The sequence below is a fragment of the Podarcis tiliguerta genome, assembly GCF_965153285.1.
Source record: "Podarcis tiliguerta genome assembly, chromosome: 16".
NCBI classification, from domain to species: Eukaryota; Metazoa; Chordata; class Lepidosauria; order Squamata; family Lacertidae; genus Podarcis; species Podarcis tiliguerta.
In genome coordinates this window covers 12,813,639-12,839,676 of record NC_139549.1, presented here as the reverse complement: position 1 = coordinate 12,839,676, position 26,038 = coordinate 12,813,639, and the positions used below count along the sequence as shown (strand labels likewise).

The 26,038-nt window shown below is 45.7% G+C and overlaps 1 protein-coding gene and 1 long non-coding RNA gene across 8 annotated transcripts in view; one reads left to right on the top strand and one right to left on the bottom strand.

The window, feature by feature from the left end:
* Nucleotides 1–21,440, bottom strand: part of MACROD1 (mono-ADP ribosylhydrolase 1) — a 413,075-nt gene extending 391,635 nt beyond the window's left edge. For 3 of the 7 annotated variants that reach the window (XR_014506168.1, XR_014506169.1, XM_083418817.1), the window contains exons 1-3: nt 20,961–21,425; nt 14,347–14,448; nt 13,055–13,174 (exon numbers count right to left, since the gene is read on the bottom strand). Coding sequence is in view for 5 of the 7 variants with exons in the window: in XM_083418817.1 (XP_083274943.1) it covers nt 13,055–13,174; nt 14,347–14,448; nt 20,961–21,222 (484 nt within the window). In the remaining 2 variants the exon portion in view is untranslated. Of the gene's footprint in view, nt 1–13,054; nt 13,175–14,346; nt 14,449–20,960 lie in introns of all 7 variants that reach the window. The other 4 variants (XM_083418814.1, XM_083418813.1, XM_083418816.1 and 1 more) reach the window with 2 other exon arrangements.
* A 61-nt stretch (nt 21,441–21,501) lies between these two features.
* LOC310667106 lies at nt 21,502–24,362 on the top strand. Its single transcript, XR_014506172.1, has 3 exons — nt 21,502–21,593; nt 23,370–23,600; nt 24,263–24,362. It is a non-coding gene; the product is annotated as an uncharacterized lncRNA (long non-coding RNA).
* Nucleotides 24,363–26,038: the final 1,676 nt, after the last annotated feature.

The following is a 26,038-nucleotide window of genomic DNA, read 5'->3' as shown; positions in this document are numbered from 1 at the left end:
AGCCTGGCTGTTCTCCTCAGACTGAGACACTTGCATGCGGCCGCCAGGTATTTTTTGCAGATCCATCCCTCGAAGATCCTTTCCATAAGGCAAGGGAAGTCTTTGTCACATCCGTGGAGGAGGAACAATTCTCTTCTCTTCTCCCCCTCACCCCAAATCAAACCTTTTGCGCAAGAACTGGGTAGAAAACCAAAAATTCTCAAAACAGTTCTTTGGTGCAAAGCAAAAGGAGGAAGGTGGGCTCTTATTTTTAGAAATGGGTGCCAGCATGTCGGCCACATTGTATTGGGACGCATACAAAGGCGTGAGTCAGAGGCCGGGTGAAGGTTAAAATGTGGGAGATGGAGAGAAGAGAGGTTGACGCCCCAGCAAACAAAAGACTTTAAATAAGCAAAATGTATTGAAATTCATAAAGAATCTTCTTGTTGCTGTTTTCAAGTGCCAAGATTTGTTTTCAAATGATATATTTGTTGAGCTTGATTGGACACTCTTGAACTCTTTCCACCTTTAGGGAATAAAATAAGAGAACCAAAATAGTGCAGGCCTACTTTGCACATCATGCTAAGCCAAACCAAGACTTAGCATGAATGCAGGAGCATGTGGGCTCCGTGAAAGGAGATCAAAGCATCTTTGCTCCTCCCCATTCTGCTGCTGTGCTGAAACCAGGCTTGCCATTTGGCTTTAGCCCTCCCAGACAAACCACGAGCCGTTAGATATAGGACAAAATTTGGTACCAGCTCATGGTTAGTCTGAAGAGACCTAATTCACGGGTCCAGGTTCAGATGATGCACTGCATCAGGTGTGGGAATGCTTTAGCCCTCCAGATGCTGCTGAACTGCAACTCCTGTCAGCCCCAGAAAGCATGATGGGAGTTGTAGTTCAGCAGTAGCTGGTAGACCAAAGGTACCCCACCCCTGTACTTATGGCTTAGCTCAATGTACCACTGCAAAAGAGCCATCAGGGAGGAGTAAAGCAAACTCAAGAATTAGAGATGGATGAACCTATCCATTTCATCAGCCATTTTCAGTTTCTCATTTTTTCAATCTTAACTTCAGCTTGTCTTGTTTCCACATAAGTTTTAGATTACTCTTCTATGTTTGCACGAGAATACACTTGGGTATGTTTATTTTCACTAATGTACTCGCTTCTGTGTGCACTCCCACCAATTCACCCATTTTTGTACAAGTCTTTTGGTTGGAGAACTGCATCACAAAATTTAAATAAGTGTGAATTCTGAAGGATAGCTGTGTTTTCTTTCACCTATTGGTTTGTGAAGTGCAAATTAGGCAGGCTCAACCTTAATGTGTGGAATGTGAACAAATTCTCTCCTCCTATTCCCCTAGCAGGAAAAAGTGGGTACTATTGCTATTTACTATATATTTATTTATGCCCCACCTTTCCCCCTGACAGATACAGCTGTCTGTGTTCTCCCTCCATTGTCAGAGGCAGTGTGTGTCTGAGTACCAGTTGCTGGGAATTGCGAGTACAGAGAGTACTACTGCTTTCAGATTCTGCTTGCAGGCTTCCCAGAGGCATCATGTTAGCCACTGTGAGAACAGGTTGCTGAACTAGATGGGCCTTTGGCCTGACCCAAGAAGACTTTTTCTTATAATCTTATTCTCCAAATTCACCCCATTTTTTTCTTTAGGTGAAATTCAGTGACATCTCTAGAATGGATCAGTGTTCTCTTCTGACTTGGTTTCTACAGTAACAGGCAGGGACTTTGTCCAAGGAACAGAGGGGTGCCCTAAATTAGATTCACATCAGGGATGTCCCAAATAACAGCACACACTTCGAATGACTGGAAAGAACGCAATGTGTACCCGTTTGTACACGGAAGCTGGCTTCTCCCAACACTCACCAATTATGCAAAGCAGGTCACGCAAGAGGCTGCTGACCGTTTGCTCGGCCTCCTCCTGTCCAAAAAAACTTCAACAGAATTCCTCCTTGCAGCAGCCACCCCTTCAGAAAGCAGCCACGAGGAGGTGGTTTTAACGATATTTAAAATGTCCCTGTGAAATATAGCCCAGCGGTGACAATAAAAGGGAGCTGAGACAAGAGCCATCTGATGGGGAAGTGCTCCCGACTTAGCCATGCAGAAAGCTGCTGCAAATCTCTGCTTTTATGGCAATTTTTATAGCCAAAAGGTGGAGAGAGACAGGAGGGGAGGAGGAGAGGGGGGTGGAATAGGAAATAGTGCAGCCCAGCCACACTTGTTGCAGCTTGCCTAGAGGTTGGAAAGAGAAGCCCAAAACCTGGAGAGGGAATCCCTGGGAAGGGAGCCAGGCTCTAGTAGAGAGGGGCCCAAGATTCCCTGCCACATCCCAGAGCATTCAGTTATCCATGCAATTTCCTTAATGCTCTGCGAAACAAGACCATATTGATGGGTCATCTGCCTGTGCAAGGGAGCATAGCTGCTGTGAGACCAAACCTCAGCAGGTTAGTTGTTTTTTTTTTAACCATGGCCCCCTTTGTCGAAAAACATGGTACATCTGGCACACTTCCTGAAATAACAGCTGACCATGGCCAGGGATGGGGTGGGAGCAGGAAGCGTAGCCTCCATCCATCCAGTTCCTTGGAATACCACCTCTCCCTCTTGCATTCCCCCCACGCCAAGCGCAGAGTTGTCTGTAGCACATCCTCTTCCGCAGCACTGAAACCCTTCTTTCCTCTTCCTGCCAGGCACAGCGCCCAGCTTGCTCTCTTGTTAACAGCACTCATTAAAATGGAACAAAGGCTCAAATGCCACCAAGGTTGCTGACACGACACCCACTCTCCAAAGAGGGGGAGGGAAGCAACCACCACTGTTACTTACCACTTCATGAAAACAGAGAAGGGAAGAAGGGATTGGAAGATAAAGAGGCAGCTCAGGAACCCAACTCGGAAATGATTTCACTTAAGCTGTCTGTCTGTGTGCTGAGTAGTCCTGGACTCATCACTGATCCTTTTACAGGGCAGCCTCTTAAAGGCAGAAGCGCTCACTTTTGCATTTATTTAAGTATGCTTCATAGCTCACCTTTCTTCCCTGGTGGTCTCCCATCCAGGCCTTTTCAGTGGTGGCCCCCTTGCTTGTGAAGTACTCTCCCCAGGAAAGAATGCTTGGCTTATCTTTCCCTATGATTTTTCTCTTTACACAGGCTTTTGGCCCTTAAGTTGAAGGGTGGCATTGTGGCTTCTTTTAGTGGAGTTGGATCTGTTAAGTCTTGCCTTTTATCAGTGTAGCTGTGCTTCTAATATTTTTTAATATTAATTGGTTTTAACATGAGTCATTGGGGGTCACTGTGAGGAACTAATAAAGAAAGAAAGAAAGAAAGAAAGAAAGAAAGAAAGAAAGAGTTTGTACCACTGGTGGCTGGATCCTTATATTCTCCCATCCCATGCAGGTAAGGTTTGACAGCTGTCAATCACCTGATGTTACAATGGTGTCCGGTGTTTTTGCCCTATTTGAACTCAAGCTGTGCAGGCAAAGTCATCACACAGTGCAACTCTTGGCAATCAGCTGATTGCCTCTGGGCTTGCAAAGCACAGTGCCTGGGACTGTCCAAGGGGCTTTGCAGGTGCTGTCAATCAGTTGATAGGTTCCATTTTGGCCCAGCGGCACCTTTAACCTGACATGGCCAAACAGGAAGGCTTGGTGGGCCTAATCAGGTCCATAGGCCAGGAATTCCTGGCCACTCCTGTATCACATGTCCTCAGCTCATGTCCAGCAAAATGTAACTCTGCAAGAAGGCAAAAGATCCATCTAGTCTAGCATCTTATATCCCACAGTGGCCAATCACACACCTCCAAGAAGCCCACAAGCAGATCCCAAAGGCAAGAGCCCTCTTTTGTCACTGATCTCCAGCAACTGGAATTCGGAGGTAGACTACCCCAGACCATGGAGGCTGAAAGCAACCGAGAGGCTTGCAGAGGAAGGCTGGGTCTGTCAAATCTCATTTTAAAGCCATCTAGAGTGGCAGCTAACATCCTGGGGCAGCGAACTTCACATGTTAGTTATGCATTTTTGCGAGAAAGTATTTTTTATTTTGCCTGTCCTGAATTGACTTTCACTGGCTTCCCTCAAGCTCTTGTACTACAAAGAGAGGGACAAAAAAAAAAAAATCATTCTCCAAACACTTTATCCACACCCTGGGCTGTATTAAACTCACTTCTGTTCAGAGTAGACCCACTGAAATGAAAGAGCCCAAGTCAAGACATGATCATTGGTTTCAGTGGGTCTTATTCACACCTCGTCTTGTTTCACTTCTTCCCCCCTGAGAAAACGGCTCTGTAGCAGAGCAAACAGCAATTTGGGTTTTCTGTGGATTGGCATTTGCTCCGATTTAGCACTAAAAAGTGGGTTTTCCCTGGGAAAGGAGCAGGGGCAGGGGAAAGCCACTTGTACCTGTTCTTTGTAGGCACAGGACAAGTGGAAGGGTGGACCAGCCCTAAGATTAAAACTGGATACAAACCACATGCATAGCTCCCTCTAATGGTGAACTCAGGTGGTGAGGCCCAACAGGATCAGAGACAAAATGGGACCACAGAGAAAGAGAAGAAAGAAGAATGAGCTATCAGCATGTTATCAGGGATAACACTGAGGTGCACAATCTGTTGCACAAGTTTGTGCTAGCACAGCTTTTCCATTGGATTCCTCTTTTGCACAGTGTTAAAAAATGCACCAGTCTTGGGCTAGCACAGACAGAGAATGCTGCACAGGGCAAAGCAATAATCTGCTCACAGGATTGGTCCTTATTGCTTGAGTCTTATGGGTTGTGTTGCAAAATTGTGGCAGATTTCTTAAAACCCTTCGTTAGGCTAGGTTCCTTTCTCTTTCAGAGATGGGCCCCTCAGCTATGCCCAGTCAGAACTCCATCCCTCCTAAAAAAAATATGACTATTTGTCATCTTCATTCAGGACCCTCGGAGGTACTGCAATAAGTACATTTAATTAATCAAATTCAGAAAAGCAAGACAGTTAATCTATTAAGATCTCTCTCTCTTTTTAAAAGAGTTGACAGTAGGCAGGTTTGAAAGACGAAGTTACGGTAAGTAACAAATATTTCTTCCCCCAGTGGAAAGCAAGATCTCAGAATGTAATAAGAGCAGAAAGCCAGTCCAAACACACACACACACACACACACACACACACACACACACACACAGAGTAGCTCATGTGCTAATTCAGAAACTGGCCTTTTTGACCTTGGCTGCAAAGCCAGCAGGGTCCAGGGAGCAGGGTCTTGCGAGCGCCATGGGAGCATAAAGAGCTAGTGGTTTTATTTGCCAAGTCAGAAAGCCGGTTAAAATTATTCAATGCCATAAAAAGGGAGATAAAAATTGTCCATTAAAACTCCGCGCTGGAGAGCTCCCCCCACTCCCACCCCTTGACTCGCGCCATCAGATTGGTACTTTATATAACAGTCTCTTCTCAACGTAGACTGAGCAAGTCGCCCAACTCAAGAACTGCTCCAAGGAAGGGGAGAGAGTCTCTAAAAAGAACAGTACAGAGCAAAAAAAGAAAAAGACCCATAACAGACGCCGATGGGTAGATTCCTGCTTTATTAAGCAGGAATCGTCAGAAGTGAAGTGCCAGGCTAGAAGGAACTACCAGGCACTGTGAGTCCAATTGTCGCTAGATCTGCTTTTAGAAAACCATGAGATGTGTTTTTAAAATAGTCCCTATACAGCGCAGGCCTCGCCATCTGGCCCTCAGGCCTCTCCCCAGGCCACACACTGCTCTGTGTTGTCCTTTGAATGCTTTTGCCTGGATGAAAAGCGTCCTTGAACTGTGTTAATGCCTCTTGCTTGCCTGGATGAAGGATGTGTGAGTGTTTATGAAGGTCCCACATACCTTTCTCTGCCCACATTTGCCTCTGCCCACCTCAACAAGCAGTCCCTGGAAGGTTGCCCACAAAGCATTGTGGCTCTCAGTCTGAAAAAAAGTTCCCCACCACGAGACCTAAGGGAAAGTTAGCACCTAGGGGGCAGCTTCATATCAGTTCTTCCTCCTGTTCATGCAGCAAGGAAAGAGGGAGGTGAGGCAGTCCTCAGGTAGTTCTGTGGGTGGGAGAGTACTAAAGGTCAAGAAGTTTCAAGATGTATGACCGGAGCGCTAATTGGGAAGAAAAAATGATACTCCAGCACTAGTGATGGATTTAGCTGCATCCACACCAAGAGAGCAACTACAGAAGAGGAGAGCATCCTCTTTGAGGGATTTTTTGCCTAGCTGGACCTTGAACTCTGATAAGTTTTTTTGCTTGTCAGGATGGAAGGTGTGCAGAAACTAGCCTACTGTACAAAGCAAAACAAGAACAAAAACTCTTGTTCTGCTCACTTTTGCCTCTGGCTCAGCCCACCACCAGCATGTGGTTCTGCAGAAGGGAATGTGGCCCCTCAAGATTCCCAACCCTGGTTTAGAGCTTGAGGCGCACACATGGGCCAAGCTTATCCCTCAGACCTGTTCTTTTGGGGTTCCATCATCCCTCCTCCTAGGGCAAGCAATAGATTTCCCTCCTTAAGGCATACCCACCAAGTCTTGTGATACCTTACAGGCTAGCCTAATGCCCTGCCTTTAGGAATCTCACATTTAACTTTCACTTTTCTCCAGGGTGATAAAGATACTAGTTGGAGGGCAGCTGTCAAGATCGCTGTGTGTGCCAAATTCTCAATATGCAACAGGGGTGGTGAATATTTTTCAGTCCGAGGGCCCCATTCCCTCAGGAGCAACCTTCTGGGGGCCACATACCAGTGGTGGGCAGGGCCAGAGGCAAAAGTGGACAGAGCAGTAGATGTGATTTACCTTTGTAGGTTACATTCCAGCCATGCAAAACTCAGAGGCTTCTACGCACACCAGCACCACACCACACCTCTCCATCCCACAAAGCAAGAGGCATTACTTATTGCATTTATATTCCACCTTTTCTATCCAAGGAGTTCAAGATGGCACACATTTCTCCTCCCCATTTAATCCCCACAGCAACCCTGTGAAGTAGGGCAAGGTCACCTAGCGAACTTCATGGCCAAGTGGGAATTTGAACCCTGGTCTCCCAGGTCCTACTCTAATTTTCTAACCACTGCACAGTGCTCACCCTTATGAACATTATCACAGTTCAAGGACATGTTCTAGCCAAGCAAAACAGCTCAGGGGTTTGTGGCCTGTAGAGGGTGTCTCAAGGGCCAAACAGAGAGGTCTGCAGGGACACATTTGCCCTCCTAGCCAGAGGTTCTCCACACTTGCAATGCAACCACTCCCATTTACTGGCTCCAGCTCAGGTAGCTTGGAAGGTTTAACAAAACAAAACACATCAAGCTTCCCCAAGGCTGGTGCTGGCTCAGCTCCGGCCTTCTTTCCCGCTGCCCGAGCAGAAGCAAAGCGTTTGCAAGCAAACTGGACTGCCAAAGTGACAGGTGAAGCGATTTACACTGACAGTTCGGCATCGTAATATCTGCCTGGAGCTTTGTCTCCTGCACTTTGCAGTCCCATAACTATTGTCGTTATAAGGCGGCCATTCATAATACCAAGGATACACAGCGGCTCGATCCATTCATCTACTCGTAAAGTACTCAGTTGGGAAAGGAAGGCTCTGATCATTCTACCAGCTGCTTGCCTGCAGAATCTATATATATATATTAGAAGGAATGTCGCCATGGTCCCAGGAATACCCACATAAAAGCAAAGGAGCTGGATGTGCCACCAGGTGAGTCTGGGGAAGTGCCACAGTTCAGTGGCAGAGCATCTGTTTTGCATGCAGAAGGTCCCAGGGCCCAACTCCCTGTAGCGTCTCCAGGCATGGCCGGGAATGCCAGCTGCCTGAAACCCTGGAGAGCCACTGCCATATCAGTATAGACAATACCGACCTAGACAGATCAATGACCTGATTTCATGTAAGGCAGCTGGCTATGTATGCACAGGGAGCAGCTATAGCTCCATGGCAGGGAATCTGATTTACATGCAGAAAGTCCCAGGTTCAATCCCCAACATCTCCAGGTAGGACCAGAAAAGAGTCCTGCCTAAAATCCTGGGAAGCCACTGCCAAGGGGCTCGTAATCGGTGTTCAAGGCCAGTGGTTCTCAACTAGTGGTCTGTGGACTACAAGGCATCCACATAACCCACCCAGGGGGTCCATGGCACCATTCATTTAATGAAAACTACTATAGAGACACCAAAATTTTCAAAAGTAGGGGGTCCATGGCTTGGCTTCTGAAAAACAGGGGCTCCGTAGTACTAGCTAATTGGGAACCACTGGGGTGGGCAATACTAAGCTAAATTAACTCTGTGTAAGGCAGAAAGTCTTTATTCCCACTCCCTGTCTGTGGCTTATGAGGGAAGTGTGGGAAACACCATCCCTCCAAAGAAGAAGGCTAACGTAAGCCAAGAAGTTCCAGAACTTGAGAGCCGACTGTTCATGTATTGTTATGTGGTATGTCTACATGTGCGCGCACACACACGCATATCCACTCCTGCACAAAAGCAACAAATTACTGAAACCGCACCCAGAACAGACAGAGCCTTCCCCAACCTTGTGTCCTCCAGAAGTTTTGGGCTACGACTCCCATCACCCCTAACCATTGGTCATGCTGGCCGGAGGTAATGGGAGTCGGTGTCCAAGCCATCTGAAGGCATCAGGCTGCAAAAGGTTTGGTCTATTGCTATTAGGGATGGGGAAGAAATTTAATTACATGAACATTTTAATATCTAATACGCACTTTCCCAAGAAATGCAAAAACTGAAACGAAATGACCCTTCAAAATTCACACTTCTCTGAATTTTGCAGTGCAGCTCTCCAGTCAAACAATGCGTACAAAAAAAAATGTATTCAGGCAAAATATGCGTTAAAATGCATATATTAGGGGAAATAACATACAAATACACATTATATTAATCAAAACTGCATGGAAAGATGTGTGTGTTAGGGAAAATGTGCGCTAAACTGCTGATGAACTAGGACATTAAAAAAAATGGAAACAGAAATGGAAATATGGAAAACTGAATTTAAGACTGGAAAAAATGAGAAACTGAAACTGACATATTTGCCAATCCTGAACCATGAATACCTTCTTCAGAGGCCTTACTCTGTGGGGAAGCTGCTGTCAGGGTGACGCCCTGCCCAGAGTTGAAACCTGGGTCTCCTCCTTGGAGGAGTAGGCCCCACCCCTAGCATATCTCTGCACCACCAGAGACACTGAGGAGCTGTAGGATTCAGACATCTCCATCCCAGAACCAGAACTCCCCACAGCAGTTTCGTTGGTTCCTAGCCGGTTCTGGGATTCTCCACTCCCAACTGAAAGGAGATCACTCCCGGGGCATAGGAGCAGAGGAGGCAGCAAAGCAGGCAGGAGTTTCACAGCCTCTAGCAAAAGTGCCAGGCTAGCTATACAGAAGGAACTTTTGGTTATGTACAGCACTTTGCACCCTTATTTTAGCTTTCCTGTTTTTCACAAAAAGATGCCTCAAAGCAACTTACACAGTATAATAAACATTAAAAACCAACTATTTAAAACAACAGCCAGAACTACTCAAGAATACCCATCCATAAATAAGTATTAAAAAGATGGATTCTACCTACTCCACCACAAGATTAACACTGTAAAAACAGGCCGAAAGTGAACACTATGATCCAATTTAACAGCCAAATGGCTGCGTAAACGACATTCCCACATATAAAATACAAACCCCTGTATGCAGAAAACTAGCCTATCAGCAAAAATGCCCCTAGCCTGGTCTTCTATAGCTTATCATTCCCATGCAACAGTGCGGACTTACGAGGCTCTTTGCTAAATAAATAATCAAGCCGCCTTCTTGCCACCTTCTGCTTCAGGGTATCTGTTTGACACTGCAGGTGCCAGAGAGCCAGTCCAAGACCAAATGGTGACCCAGGCTAAGAAGTCTCTTTGGCACCCCTCTTCTTTTGAGCACATTTTTTAAAATTGCATTTATTGCTCATTTCATGACTTGGATGCACAATCTGCATGCCTGATTTATCCCTGTCATATAAAGACAATTAAACCTGCCTGCATGGATCTGATCGCAATTAACTCACATACAGACCATGTGTTAAATAGGCACCAATGCCTATGCCAACAAAGAACAATTTAAAAAAAGACTAATGCAAAAGCAATCATCGCCAAGCAGATCAGCATCGCCAGCTTTAGAGACAAAGGTGAACTGTTTATAAAAATTTATTTCACGCACAGTCCCACCAAGCCCAGCACAAAACCAGCCATCAAATCTAGCCCCAACAGGCACTTTGGGACCAAGCCAGGTCCAGTGCCAGCAGACAGTAAGACTGGGCACAGGCTGAGGGCTCCAGTAGGTCAAAAGGGCCCCTCACTGGCCACACAGCCACTTAACACTCTGCAATGGACACCGGACAGCATTGCCACTTTTGACCAGGAACCAACCTTGGCTCCCATCTGCGGTGGCCACCTGCCATTTTAATTTACCCAAAATGCAATGCCCTTCACAGATCTGTAAAATCTCTTCGTGGATCCATGGTCGGGACAGAAGCTTTAATCTATAGACCAGAGCATTGCACATTGGGTACAATTAAGAAAGCAGGCAGCCACAAGGGATTGGGAGCTTAGCTTGGCTTTCATTGAAAAGCAGCGGGGCTCCCCATCTGCTGCTGCAACACCATTCAGGGGCACAGCAAGGAGAGCAGGAAGTAATGGGCTGCTGCTGTGGCAAAGACAGAAACAAAACATGGTGTGACCACATGAGGACATGTGGATGTGTGCTGAGAGGGCCTTGAATTCTCTCACCTGCCCTGGATGGAGTGCTGCACCTGAACCTGGGATGAAAAACCTGCAGCCCTCCCAGATGTTGTGGGAACTCCAGCACCCGTCAGCCCCAGCCAGCATGGCCAATGGTCAGAGGCGTTGAACTACATCTCCCACCAGCACCTGGAGGGTCCCTCCACTCCCCACTTGGACCTCTTCTCACAGAGTCCCACCATCCACCCACAGCCTTGCTGTCTGTTGAAGACATTAAACCACTACAAATCACATCCGCCAAGAGCTGCCTTGGACGCACTTGATTCCTTTCAGGGAACCAAGGTTAACAAGAAATAAAAACTCCGCCTGATTCTCTTGCCTGCACGACACAGACCACCCTGCCTTTCCCAAGATGCAGCATCGCTCATCTCCCCCCACCCCCAACCTTCCTAGCATGAACTGAGTGGCTACAACAGCAGCAAGCGGTTCCTGGCCTCGATCCGTGCAGGTAATTACTCACAGCTAATGATAATTATCGGGCCTCCTAGAATTTAATGGACACGTATTATAGTCCCACTTGCGACTTTACATATGAATTAAGCACATATGGGCTTCATGATGCACAGAGGCAGGATTTATGAAGCGCCAACAAAACCCCTTGTTAGCAAAGACTTTTATTCCACTAATAAACAGCTTGATTTATTGAGGTAGGGAAATTAATACTGGGGGCAGCCCCACAAACCATGGAGCTTTGGTGCCCTCTTGTGTAAGTTGCTGGGAATGACAACCAGGCCATGCAAACCTCAAATATTTCTGAGCTTAACATTTGCAGAGGCTCAAAAATACCTTCCTTCCCCACAAGCTACAGCAACTGAGCCCATAACTGAGTCTAAGCATGTGTAATTAAAACCACCGAATATTCTTTTCCTGCTTTCCCCCTTCCTGCATTCCCTGTGCTGAATTTTTGACTGTAAGCTCCTCAGGGCAGGGGCCTGTCCTCCTCTACTCTGTAAAGCGCCACGTACACTGATGGTGCTACATCCACAAATAACAACAGCCATACTTGCCAGTAATTCAAATGCTGATTCAGTCATGTGTCTTGTAATCTCTTTAACCCCTTATTCAGGTGAACTGGCTATTATACATAGCTCACACATAATATTTTTATACATACGTATTCTATATAATTTTAAAACACCTATTTTAACTTTTATTAAACCCAATACCCATTTCATTGACTCATTTTTATAACACCACACATTTTTTTAGTTGAAAAACCAATCGGCACTATGCACAGCCAAGTACCGCTACCAGTTTTACTAGAGCATAATGCATGTTAATGAACATCTAAGAGCTACACACAGACCCCTTGTAAATATTACTTCCCTTCCTCATTTGTTGCCTGTTGTGTATATAATTCAGCTCATCCAGCGCAGCCAGATACTGCAGTCTAATATAAGTAGGGGCCAATTCAAGTCCACTTCCTCTTTTGCTTCACAAAACGTTCTGTTTAACTAAGCCAGTACCAACCTAGAGAAGCAGCTTCTTTCTCCTAAATTCTTCCACACATTATTCTCATCCAACACTGTTTCCTATACTTGAAAAGGGGTTCTGTACAAAACTTGGGAGTTCACACTTAGTGTTTGTTAACCTTAGCTGGTAACTTTAAAACTGAGGACAAACTTCTAGAGCGTTTTAAAGCAGGGCTGTGAAAGGCATTGTTTCCCATTACGTACACCCCTAACAGTATTTCTTTTTGTTTCCTATCCAGTCAAACAAGTTTCAAAAGAACACAAAAACCTACCAAACCTGTTTAACCAGAGACAAAAATGAGATGAGCGCACACATCACAAACAGTACATCTTTCAAACGACCTCCAACTCTAATGTCTTTCTGCAATCCCCAAAGTATTAGCTGTTCTGTAAATCAGCTATGAGGATTGGAGACTGGCCATTTTTGAGGTTAAGAGGATGGTACGATTGGAAGCCTTGTTGCCAGCGAAGTACATGAGGAATGCGGGAATGAGTGGCCTTTTAGATGTTGTTGGAACACAACTCGCATCCCCCTTGCCACTGGCCACGGTGGCTGGAGCTGATGGGAGTTGCAGTCTACCAAGAACTAGAGGGTCGTCCTGGTCTACACATTCATTTCTTACATTCCACCATCAAGCAGGAATGAGAAGCACTGCAAAACCGGCAAGGCTTGTGTGATCTCTCTGCCATTTTCAGTTTTCACAAATTGGAGCAGCAAGGCTACCCCAGAAGACCAACAGACAGTGCCTGGCATGTGAGTTATAAAAGGCTACCAATAAGCCAAAACCAATCTCAACCACAGTCAAAAAAAGAGCCAAACTCACTCACCAGCGTTGACAATTGCATCTACCTCCAGCTTGGTGATGTCACCACGGAAGAGAGATATCTTCTCATTCAGATGGTTATCCTTGGGGAACAAAGACTCTTCAGGCTGCTTAACCCGGGCGCCTGGCATCAAGAAGACAAGGGGGAGAGACTGCACATTTTAAAGGCTACCTTTATGTCAAATTGGACTATTAGTCCATCTAACTCAGCATGGCCTACAACATTGTGCCCTCGGGTGTTAGCACCCCAAGCTCCCATCAGCCCCAGCCAGAATGGCCAATAGTCAGGGATTATGGGAGCTGTAGTCCAGCAACATCTAAAAGGGGCTGCAATGGCTACCTCTCAAGGCTCTCCAATCCTTCCTGGAGAAGCTGGGTACTGAACCTGGGACCTTGTGTACTGCAAAGAATATGCACTGTTTGAAGTCTTAGAAAGCTGCTGCCAGTCAGGGAAGACCACTGGCCTGCAGGCCTCTCCACAACATCCACCTGTCCAACACCTGATGCCAAGTGTGTGGAAAGCAAAAAGGTATGGGCTGGGCCAAAGTGGGTTTGCAGACACCACCAGTTAGCTGATGATGATCCCCCACCCCCTGCAAAAAAAAAAAAAGCCCATTGCAAGCACTGGCAATTAGCTAATCATCAGGGCTTCTGTGCGCAGTGCCATGCAAAAATGAGTCATTGTGATGTCAGGTGATGGACAGGTAGGCAACCCCACTCACCTGCCAAACCTGACCTGTTTCGGGGGAAGAAAAGGATCTGGCCTGCAAGTCAGACCCAGTTCCCCACCCCTGCCATAGACTAAATGAGCTAAATGAGCCAGCAGCCTGACATGGTATAATAAACAACAACAACCCCCCACCCATCTGGCTGGATTGCCACAGCCACTCTAGGCAGGTTCCAACACATATAAAAACATAATATCACATCAAACATTAAAAACTTCCAGATACAGGGCTGCCTCCAGATGTCTTCTAAAGGTTATTTATCTCCTTGACATCTGATGGGAGGGTGTTCCACAGGGATGGTGTCACTACCGAGAAGGTCCTCTGCCTGGTTCCCTGTAACTTCACTTCTGGCAGTGAGGGAACTGTCAGGAGGCCCTCAGAGCTGAACGTGTGTCTGTCAGCTTTCTATGTTAACAGCTCTACAACACCCCTTTTCCTCAACCAAAGTCCACATTATCCTTGCCTTGAGCTTCTCCATGGGAGGTTGGGGGGGCGGGGCGGGGAGAAACAACATGCCCATGCAATTATACTTAAGAAGAAAGAGCTTTAAAACAAAATAAAATCTCACTTTTGGCCATTTCTTTCCAGCTTGGTATTTGCTTCAGTTTGATGAAATCCCTGGTGAAATAATGCTCTCGCCTCTGCTTGTTATTCAAGCCTTTCAGAAATGCTGAACAGCAAATAAAAGGAGCAGGAGAAATAAAGACGGGTTAGTAGGATAAAGACAAATATTGGCACAAAGTCTGAGGGGAAAGGACTCGCAAAAATTCTGGGAGAAGGACTTTCAGAGCAGTGATGCAACCATTATATTTTTGCCTCGTGGATGCTCAATGGAAACCTTCATTCTCCAGAATGATGGCAAAACCCTTTCGGAAAGTCTGCTTTATGGTGGAAACTACACACATATAGGGACGCGGGTGGCGCTGTGGGTAAAAGCCTCAGTGCCTAGGGCTTGCCGATCGAAAGGTCGGCGGTTCGAATCCCCGCGGCGGGGTGCGCTCCCGCTGTTCGTTCCCAGCGCCTGCCAACCTAGCAGTTTGAAAGCACCCCTGGGTGCAAGTAGATAAATAGGGACCGCTTACTAGCGGGAAGGTAAACGGCGTTTCCGTGTGCAGCTCTGGCTCGCCAGAGCAGCGATGTCACGCTGGCCACGTGACCCGGAAGTGTCTCCGGACAGCGCTGGCCCCCGGCCTCTTGAGTGAGATGGGCGCACAACCCTAGAGTCTGTCAAGACTGGCCCGTACAGGCAGGGGTACCTTTACCTTTTTACACACATATAAAAACCGTTCTAGGGTCACATTATATATTAAAACGTTTTATTTGCAGGTGTATAACTGAGTCCTAAGTCAAGTACAAAGAATAAACGTAACTGCACACACACCATACATTTAAAGCACATTTTTGCACCAAGGAATCATGGGAAGTGTAGCTTGTTGAGGGTGCTGGAACTGTAGCTCTGTGAGGGGCAAACTACAGTTTCTACGATTCTTTGTGAGTGAGGAAATGTGCTTTAAATGTATGCAGCCAAGGCAGGCATAGGCAAACTCGGCCCTCCAGATGTTTTGAGACTGCAATTCCCATCATCCCTGACCACTGGTCCTGTTAGCTAGGGATGGTGGGAGTTGTAGTCCCAAAACATCTGGAGGGCTGAGTTTGCCTATGCCCGAGCCAAGGCATCACTCTACTGTGTCACATGTAGAGCAGGGAGAGGGAACCTGTGGCCCACCATACATGGTTGGACTACAACTCCCATCATCTCTTACTGTTGGTCATGGTGGCTGGACCCAACAGGAGATTAAATCCACCACCACAGGTTCCCCAACGCTGTCACAGACCATTATTCCACACACACACACACACACAAAATCCCTTGGAAAAATTGACCCAAATAATTTGAGGAGAAATCTAAACATTTCTAAAATATTACTTGTGAAAAAATGTGAAAAAGTCATTAAATCCCCTCCTCCACTGCAGTCCAACTTTCTTTGGAGAGGTATAAACGTTGGCCTCACCAAATGAAATTGATTACTGCTAAGATCCTTTCCCCCCTTAAAATACTGAACTGCACTCCACTACTATAGCAACCCGCAGCAAGTAATGAAGAAGGCTTCTATCTTATATGGAGGTGGCCATTTTGAGGAGGTGGCGCTTTCTGAGGAAAAACAAAATGGCAGCCACTCCAGTTCTCCTCCCCTCAAATGAATGCCACCTCTCACCACCACTTGTCGACATATTGCCATTTTGTCAGCAGCCATTTTGATGTGAGTTGAATGGGTCTTATATTCACACCATACGTTGAAAACACTATACAATTTTAAAGAATCTTGCCTTCCCCTAGATAATTCTGGGAGCTCTTGTTTGTTAAGGGTGCTGAGAGTTATTAGGAGGCCCCTATTCCCCTCACAGAATTACAATTTCAGAGTGATCAAACAGCCAGTCCCTTTTCTATTATTCACATGGAACTCGGGGAGTTTTACAGGGCCAACAATTTCATATTGTTGTGTCACGTAAAAACCCATATGGAAACCAGCAAGGCCTCTGACAATTCAAATTGTCTCAGCCCTGCTAGAATCACATCCTGCTAACAGAAAAAGGAGGTGGGTGGGGAAGAAAATAAAAGAAAAACCATGGCAGAGCAGAAAATGCATTGTCGAGGCTTTCATTTTGATTTCCTAATTTCCATAAGATTGTATCACATTACAATTTTATTTTTACTGTATTTTTTGCACTCTTTTCTCTTTATTTCTCTTTATCACTTCATTTTTACAACTGAAACTCTTCTAAGAAAGAAGAAATATTAAAACAGGAAAGATCCTTTGCCAATGTCAAAAATGTTTTCTTTTATATTACCTCGGGGTAGCAATAAAGTTGGTACATATCCTCATTTATGGTGGGGTCAATTGGTGCAAGATTTTTGGAATTTATGATAAATGATAAACATTACAACATTGTGTGTTGTCCAAAATAAATATTCCTGAATATTTTTGATACCACTGTAAATATATTGTCAGAATAATTGGTCTTATATATTATATTGGCAGTATGAACAGCAACTGCAGTTCAGTGGAAAACAGCCCAAAATCTTACACTGAACGCTTAGTATTGCTCACTCTGGAATATAGCTATAATGGGGGGGATCACACATAATTTTAGATTTTGACAAGGCCTAGAACCCCCAGACACTTTTTGTAAGATTTTGCATCTATCTGTGGCATATACAGTGGAACCATCATTTTCAAGACACTCATCATAAGACTGGCAAATCTGGAACTATACTTGATCTGATAACGTTAATAGTCTTTACTTGGACTTTGTTATTTTAACTCATGAACAACTACTCATTCTATGTGCCTACTTTATAGTGTTGTTTTTCATCTTTTAATTTTTGCCTTTTGTTATATGCATTATAGCTCTGCTTTATGTATATTATAAAATGAATTTTTAAAAAGAGGGCGAAATGGGAGGGGGGGCTGTCACAGCAACTGGCCTTCAGAAACACACTGCCTCTGACAGGTGCTTAACAGTACTGTCCCTTTTCAGCAAACAGAAGCCGACTCCCTTCACACCAAAAAGGCCCTCTCCACTCAGGCACACTTTGTCCTTGACATTTATTAATGTTTCTTTTTTCTTTTAATTAAGATGAGGTGGCAGGGTTTTTTAAAAAAAGTTTGGCAACTCTATTACAGCTTCATCAGCCTCCTGGAAGATTACTTATGCTCAACCCCTTAGGAACTTCAACACCCCTCTGCAGAGATTTGCAAATCCAACCAATATATGTAGCAGCTTTCAAACCATATTGTTGGGAAGCATACAGTTCGTCATGAGCATATTGGGTGCTGTGTTCCTCAATACAACATTCATGGCATAAAGCCTGCCCAAGAAGAAAGTGTAACGCTAGGCACACCTCTAGAGAAGGGATGGGGCCTCCAGATATAGTTGGACTACAAAGCCCATCATCCCCGACCAATGGCTATCCTGGCTAGGGCTGGATGAGAGCTGGAGTTCCAACAACCTCTGGAGAGCCACAAATTCCTCACATCCCTGTTCCAAAGCATGTTTTCCACTTATGCTAGGGCAACAGCCAAGCCAAATATGCCTAAATTGTGCCTATGCAAATGAAGGGTTGAGAAGCCCTTGGAACATATTCCCAAAACCTCTACATCAGCGGCTACTTTCAACTCCCTGGCCCCACTTGAGACCGCTTGAAAATTACTGAGGCGCACCCAGTCACAAAAGCACATTCGAAGCACATTTCCCCCTCAAAGGATTCCAGGCATTGAAGTTCACCCCTCACAGAGTTACAATTCCAATCCCAGCAGTCTCTAACATATTACAGTGCCCAGAATTCTTTGGAGGGGAGAAATGTTCTTTGAATGTGATTTAAAAGCATAGCTTGTATGCAGCCCCAGTCACAAAATGAGAGGTGGAGGAAACGTTTGGCATAATCAGTTGACAATTACTTACATTACATTCTGCCAGTATGTAACCCATCTTTGGAAATTGATAAAATTATTTGCCACAGCGCTTTCCTTAATAATAATAATAATAATTTTTATTTATACCCCGCCCTCCCCAGCCAAGGCCGGGCTCAGAGCGGCTTACAAGCAATAATAAAAACAAGATGACTGATTACAACTTAAAAACAACAATAAAGTACAACATTAAAATAATGGAACATTAAAATATTAAAATGTAGCCTCATCGCAGAAGGAGAAGGAAAAGAAAAAAGAGAGGGAGGGAGGGAATCAAATTGGCTCCAAGCCAAAGGCCAGGCGGAACAACTCTGTCTTACAGGCCCTGCAGAAAGAAATCAGATCCTGCAGAGCCCTGGTCTCATGAAGCAGAGCGTTCCACCAGGCCGGAGCCAGAGTTGAAACAGCCCTGGCTCTGGTTGAAGCCAGTCTAACTTCCTTAGGGCCCGGGACCACTAGGGTGTTGCTATTTATGGACCTTGAGGCTCTCCGGGGGGCATACCGGGAGAGGCGGTCCCGTAGGTACGAGGGTCCTAGGCCGTGAAGGGCTTTAAAGGTCAAAAGCAGCACCTTAAATCTGACCCTGTACTCCACCGGGAGCCAGTGCAGCTTGAAAAGCACTGGGTGAATATGCTCCCATGGCAGAGACCCCGTGAGGAGCCTCGCTGCAGCATTCTGTACCCGCTGGAGTTTCTGGGACAGCTTCAAGGGCAGCCCCACATAGAGCGAATTACAGTAGTCAAGCCTGGAGGTGACCATCGCATGGATCACTGTGTCCAGGTCGGGGCGGGAAAGGTAAGGGACCAACTGCTTGATGCGGCGAAGGTGGAAAAATGTTGCCTTGGCTGTTGCTGTAACTTGCGCCTCCATGGAAAGGGAGGCGTCAAGGATTACACCCAAACTCTTAACGGAAGGCAATGGCACTAATTGGGCTCCCGCAAGAGAAGGGAGTTGGTCCCTCATCCCCATGCCATCCCGACCTAGCCATAGGACCTCTGTCTTCGAAGGATTTAGTTTCAATCGGCTCCCACGAAACCATCCAGGCACAGCTTCCTAGCATCTGGTCAGTGTGTTCGGGGCCGAGTTGGTGTGGCCATCCATCAACAGATAGAGCTGAGTGTCATCAGCATATTGGTGACAGCCCAGCCCAAAGCTCCGGATAATCTGGGCAAGGGGGCGCATAAAGATGTTAAAAAGCATCGGGGAGAGAATTGCGCCCTGCGGCACTCCACACACCAAGGAGTGGCGCGACGACATTTCCCTCCCTAGTGCCACCCTCTGTCCCCGACCAGAGATAAAAGAGCACAACCAGTTACGGGCTATAATTTCCTTGTGGCAAGTAGTTATTTAACTCGGCTTTCCTCAAGTTGAGCATAGCTCAGGTGGTATTGCAACTCAGCCTTCCCAATGTTAAGGCAGAATTTGCTGATCCAGAGGCTCTAAGTGGAGAAGGCCTTTTAAAACATATTTTTGCCTTTATACTCTCATGTGACTCTAAGCATTTTTACCCATCTCCTGTAATGTCTTCTCCCATTTTCCTTTCACACTCAACTTGTACCTTATCCCACCCACCCCCTTCCTCTAAACCACTAGTTTCTTTCATCCCTCCTTCCCAGCCGTTTTACATTCACTTCTTCCAAGTGAGGTGGTCCATAGCAGGCTCCAGCCCACTGCACTACAAGGCACACAATTTCCACAGCTTGATATGCAGGTGCCTCCACAGATAATTTGTATAGAAAGTATTCTCAGGCTCCCGCTTCCAAAAAAGTGTTTCGGGAGTTTGGAAACACAAACAAAACAATTCACTGCTCTAAAGGTGCATCTGGGGCACATATAGATTAACACGTCCTTTCTGACTGACAGAAACCTGAAGGCTTGGAAGGCAGTCCTGGTCATTGGCATGGTTGCCACCTTTCACTGTTAGCTCTGCTCCTGTGCTTTTAAAAAGCAGGGGGACATGTACAAATTTAACAGCAAAGCTTGCCCTACCACTTATCCAGGCATGGATAAGCACCCATCAATTCTTAGCAGTCAAGCTGTTATTGTAGGCTCAGGAGCACAGCCAAAGTTTTCTCTTTCTTTTTTAAGTTGGCAACCTTATTTAGGGGACCATTCCAAAACATAACCACCAGCCTACAGCCTACCAGCTGCATCCCAGCACCTGTTTGGTACAAAAACCATAGCTTCTTATCAAAAGTGGGGGGAGGGGTTCTCCCCCCCCTTCTCTAGGCCTCTGGGAAACATATGGCAGCTACCATAGCCAGTCTCCTAGGAGACCATTTAGATTTCCCATGATGCACTGCAAAAAGCCTTTTCCCACTCCCAAACAGAGGAAGCTCAACAGGTGAGATACATACCCATGGTTCACAGTGCACACAGACACAAGAAGAATTCTTGGTTCAGTAACTACGGGCCGACCATCCTCAAAATACCACCCCTTTGTCCTATCACAGTAGTGAAAAACTCAGAGCTGCAGTGTCATTACAAATAAGGGGCATTGTGGATTTCAACAATCACAGCGAACATGAGGATCATGTGCCCAGGGGGAGTATATGATAAAGTAACCCAGGAGACGAAAACTGTGCCAGAGACTGCCAGCAGGCAACAAGGGGCCCAACACTGCGGGAGGCCACAAATTTGCTCCAGAGCACCAGGACACCACAGAAACACACACACATACACAACACACTTTCGCCTCCACGTCACTTACATTTAGCCTCCTTCCAGTCAGTGGAGGTGGTCAAATCCACTTTGGCTGCCATGGCCAATGGGGGAGCAGCCAACCAGCTCCGGATGCCCCGTGCAAACACCCAGTGCTCTGGCACCCTGCAGACAGGGGCTCTGCCTCCACTCCACGCGCCCTTCTTTCTACTACTGTGCAGCGCTATAGGGCAGCTGCCCCAGACCCTCCACAACCTCCCAAAGGCTCCAAGAAAGCTCTTGTTTCCCAGGAACATGAAGAAGCCTGGCATGACTTCAAGAAAAGGGCTGGAAGGGGGGTTCACTGGGCTCTCCGCCTGCTGCCCTGGTTGGTCACTCAGCAGGCGAGAGAAATTCTTCTCCCTTATTTATAACACCTGGTATTTAGGTGGCAGAGTGGAATCAGATTGCTAGCTGTAGCTGCAGCTGCTGCTGTTGTTGCTACTGCTACCCCAGCAGCACACATGGAGGCAGGCCTTTGACTTTCAAGCCTCTTCGCTCGGGCCCCGCCCTCCTCGGGCGCAAGGGCTTCTGGGCAATGTAGTTCCACAAAGGCGTTTCTGCAACTGCAACGTAGCGGCACGAGCCTTAACAGTGAAAAACAAAATCAGGCTAAGAATATCAGCTCATAATAGTTTCTCTGGTGAGAAAAGAAGAGCAAGCGATTGTTGATATCTTTAGAAATGTGTTTATTTTGCTGGGAATATATTATCTCAACAGTGGTGCACATTTTAGACTCTGGACTGTAATGATTCTAGGGAATCTTTCTTCTTCTTCTTCTTCTTCTTCTTCTTCTTCTTCTTCTTCTTCTTCTTCTTCTTCTTCTTCTTCTTCTTCTTGTTACAATTTTTACCCACTCTTCATTATCAGGTCCCAGGGCAGGTTAAAACTGTTTTAAATATATAATACTAAAAACCGATTTTTAAAAATACAGTTGCAAAATTAGGGTGGATCCTAAAATATTGTATATATAATATACTGTACACAGGCTGATTATTATTATTACTATTACTATTACTATTTATTACTTGTACACCGCCCATCTGACTGGATTGCCTCAGCGACTTGGGACGGCTTCCAACAGAATATAAAAAACACAGCAAAACATCAAACATTTAAAACTTCTCTTCAGCATATAATGAAAATGACATCGTTAAGGTGCTAGATGTACCTCTTTGGGGAGGAAATCCCACAACTTAGGAGCTTCCCCAGAGAATGCCCTCTCCCAGGCTGACACCGTGACCCCAAGTTTCTGAGGACTAGAACAACAAAGAGCACCCCCCTCTGTTGATCTTAACGCCTGAGATGTTCTATAGGGGAGGAATCGTTCTTTCATATATTTCGGTACTAAGTTATTTCGAGCTTCAAACACTGATGTGAGTGCATTGAATTGGGCCTGGAAACAAACTGGGAACCAACTACTTTTGATGGTAATGTGTATATATGGTATATTACTTCAGTGCTTGGTTGCTGTAAGAACAGGATGCTGGACTAGTTCGACCTTTTGGCAGCTGCCCTGCTAAATAAATCAAAATCAATACAATTGATTGCCCCCCCCCAACAAAACCTGCCCCCTCCTAGCAAAAGGTGCCCCCCTAACAAAAATCCTGGGTACACCCGTGGTTGACCCTGATAAGTTTGAAGGCCCTCCATCATTCTAACGGCTTAGCGCCATAGACATCTGCCTGAAAATCCTGCCCTACCAGTACCTCTGTATCTGAATATGCATCATATCTTCTCTCCCTCCTCCAGACCTGTTTACTGAGGCTTCAGCCTGATCTGCTTGCAAAAAGCTTATGCAGAGCTTAGACCACGTCTGGTCTTTATTGAGCATTAATTCTGATTTGTTTGCAGGGCAGTATATGACAATCAGCCCTTGTCCTTTCACTGTTCTTATACATCTTCCCATTGGCCAATCATTTATCTAACACAGAGCTTTCCGAACTTAGTGTGTCAGCTGCAATGTGGAGGTGTGTCGCGCGAACGCTCCCCAATCTCCTCCCAGGGCTGGAAATGGGTTAGTTAAATCTCCAGTTTGCTAGTAAAACTGAATTACTGTGTTGCAAAATGATGCATGTCTAAAAGTGTGTCACCAGCATGAAAAGTTTGGAAATCTCTGAACACTTCTCAGTGTGCTTCCCCATCACTTTCCTAACCACAAAACAGCATTTTTAAAAAGTATATTTGTTGTGCTATGGCGACAGAGCACTTTGACCCACATTAATTGTGCAAAGCTAAATTTCCAGTATGTACTTGAATCCCTTGCCTGCCACTCACACCTCTATCTAAAGAAGCCCTGTACAGTAAGCGGGGGTTATGTTCCAAGCCCCTGCTCGCATTAGCAAAATGTGTGTAAGTAGGGAGCACCCTCTAAACACCTATTTTTACCTGCTCTCCATGCTCTTTTTCTTTTATACAGTACCTTTGCCTCCAAATCACCAGAAAGGTCAGGGAACACTGCAATCCAGCTTCCCCAACAGCTGTTGAACAGGGTAGTGCAGCAGCAGTGAGAGCTCCCATGCGCTGTTTTGGAGCCAATAAGTTGGTTTTCAAAGCTTTGTTTCTGGACTTTTGGCTCACTGGTGTTCTCTTCAGGCTCTAGGGATGGTCTCCTCATGAGCCACGAGGACTTCTCTCTCCCCACTTCCAGGTTTGAATTGAATTTATTTGTTTCCCAGCACCTCAAGTATACGTGTTTGCACGCAGGTCAATCATGCGTAAGTGGGGGATGCCTGTATTTGAAGAGCTGTATGGATGAAGTCCAGCTTAAAAATAAATGAAGAGCCTTAAATCACGTTCACACCATATGCTTAAAGCACAGAGATTCCCCCAAAGAATCCTGGGAACTGTCATTTGTTAAGCGTGCTGGGAACCACAACTCTCTGAGGGGGTACATTGCAGTTCCTATGGTCATTTGGAGGAAGCCATGTGCTTTAAACTTATGGTGTGGATGTCACCTTAGGCAATATAAGACCAAAAGCAGGGGGAAATGGAAATGAGAGTGCAGTTCAATGATTTGTCAGCGGGTCATTATATCAGTGAACAGTTGTTGTGTCAAGGCTGTGAAAAGGAATACCACATAATGATTAAACAGGTGCACTGTCCAGCCTCAAAGGTTCAGTCCCAAAATAACTTTAGAAGGGGAGAAAGAGGCACAATCTTACTTGGGCCCATTTTTTCCTTTCTTTGCCACTTGGCATGAGTGGCTGCTAGGCTAATTTTAGGTGGGTTGCCAAGGCACCACCAGGCGAAGTCAGAAGCCAAGCTTCTAATTATAGCCGAGAAACTAATCTTTTTGCTTTCCCTCTGCAGCCCAGAGCACCAGCAGCTACAATGTGGACAAAACAGACTCAGTTTTTAATTTATATTGTACCCCAGGATTCTCAAGTCAGGCATACTGTGTTATTGTAAAATCAAGAGATTTTAATATTATCAGTGGCAGCTGGTCAATTAGGGCAAATGGGACACTGCGCTACCAACCTCAGACAACCCTCACCTGCCTTGCTTCCTACTGACAACCAGGCCAGGGGGTTGCACTGCTTGCCAGCTCTCTTCTCCTTAGGTCTTATCCATGCCCCCATTTCCCTCGCCACTTTTACCTGGGGCAACCTGTTATTTAGCACTGAATCGGAACAAATAGCATTCAGGTTTTCTGTGGATTGCTGCTTGTTCTGATTTAGTGCTAAAGAGTGGGTTGACCTAGGGGAAGATGTGGAGCAAGGGCACAACTGCTCAGACCCATGCCTTGTAGAATTCAACAGCGAGGAGGGTGGGAACAAAGCAGAATTAGTTGGCTCCAGCTGTCATTGGCTCTAGCTCTGGCTCTGCCTACTGCTGGGCTCCCTGCCTTTTACGTATGCAGTCCAAATGGGCATTAGCCACCACTGAATGTAATTAAAATCTTCTGGTTACTTTAGTTCAGGACCGTCTCCTCTGTAACTCCATATCCTTAAAAACAGACTCAAATTTTATCCTACTTAAGCCTTTGTGTATTTAAAATATCCATGATTTTCTGCTGGTTCTCTCCCACACCCCTCAATCCCCACTGACTGTTAAGCCTTGCATTGTCTTTATCTAACCTGTGCTCACTTTTCCCCTGCACTCACTTCTTTATCATGTCTTCCTATCTTTAGTTTAATCATAAATAACTAGCATAGGTTACCAATTTCACACACACATACACACCCTGCTTCCAAAGAACCTTGGGATTTATTTGTTTTCTTATATTTCTGTCCCACTTTTCTTCCATCATGGAATCCCAAATTGTGTCCATGTCACTCCCAGGCAGTCGCACATCCAGCTACTTGCCAGATCCATACCTCCATATGGGAGTTTTTTGTATACTTCAGTGCTGCTGATGCATGCACGTTTTTCATAGCATCCATGCAATGCTGTCATTGAACTACCATCCACTATTATTTTCCCATTTAATTTTCCTTTCCGGTGAGAAATCTAATCAGCATAAAAAGCCCACCATGTATGGAGACTCCATACATTAAAGCAGGGCTGGGGAACCTCTAGCCCACGGGCCAACTTTGCTTTGACAAGGGCCCTAATCTTTTCCTATACCACATACACCTGCCCCACATCAGGTGTGACATCAGGTGTGGTGGCATGACTCAGTTCCTTGTCGGGAACTCGATCATACAGCCAATTCCTGCAGAGTGCAAGTTGATCAGCAGCCCTTCAAGGCACCATGTGGGGCTCTTTGCAAACCTCACATGGTGCTTTGAAGTCCTGACCAGCAATGCTAGGTGCTTGCCAGGTGCACAACCCCACCTACCTGTCAAATTTGCCCCTGGAAGGTTAAGTGGAAGAAGGATCTGGCCTACAGGCCAGAACAGACTTCCCACCCCTGCAGTAAATGAATCCAGCTTAGGTTTATTATATGACCATTGCCATCCCTCTCCATGTCTTATTTAAGGGACTGATTAATAGGAAGCCTAAAGTCATTGTTTATTTATTTAATGTACTTTATTGTTAACTGTGGATGTCTGTTTAATGGAAGTGCCCAAATAAAAAATTGTAAACAAAATTTGAAATTAAAAATACTACTCAAGACAAACATTTTTAATTTTGTTTATAACT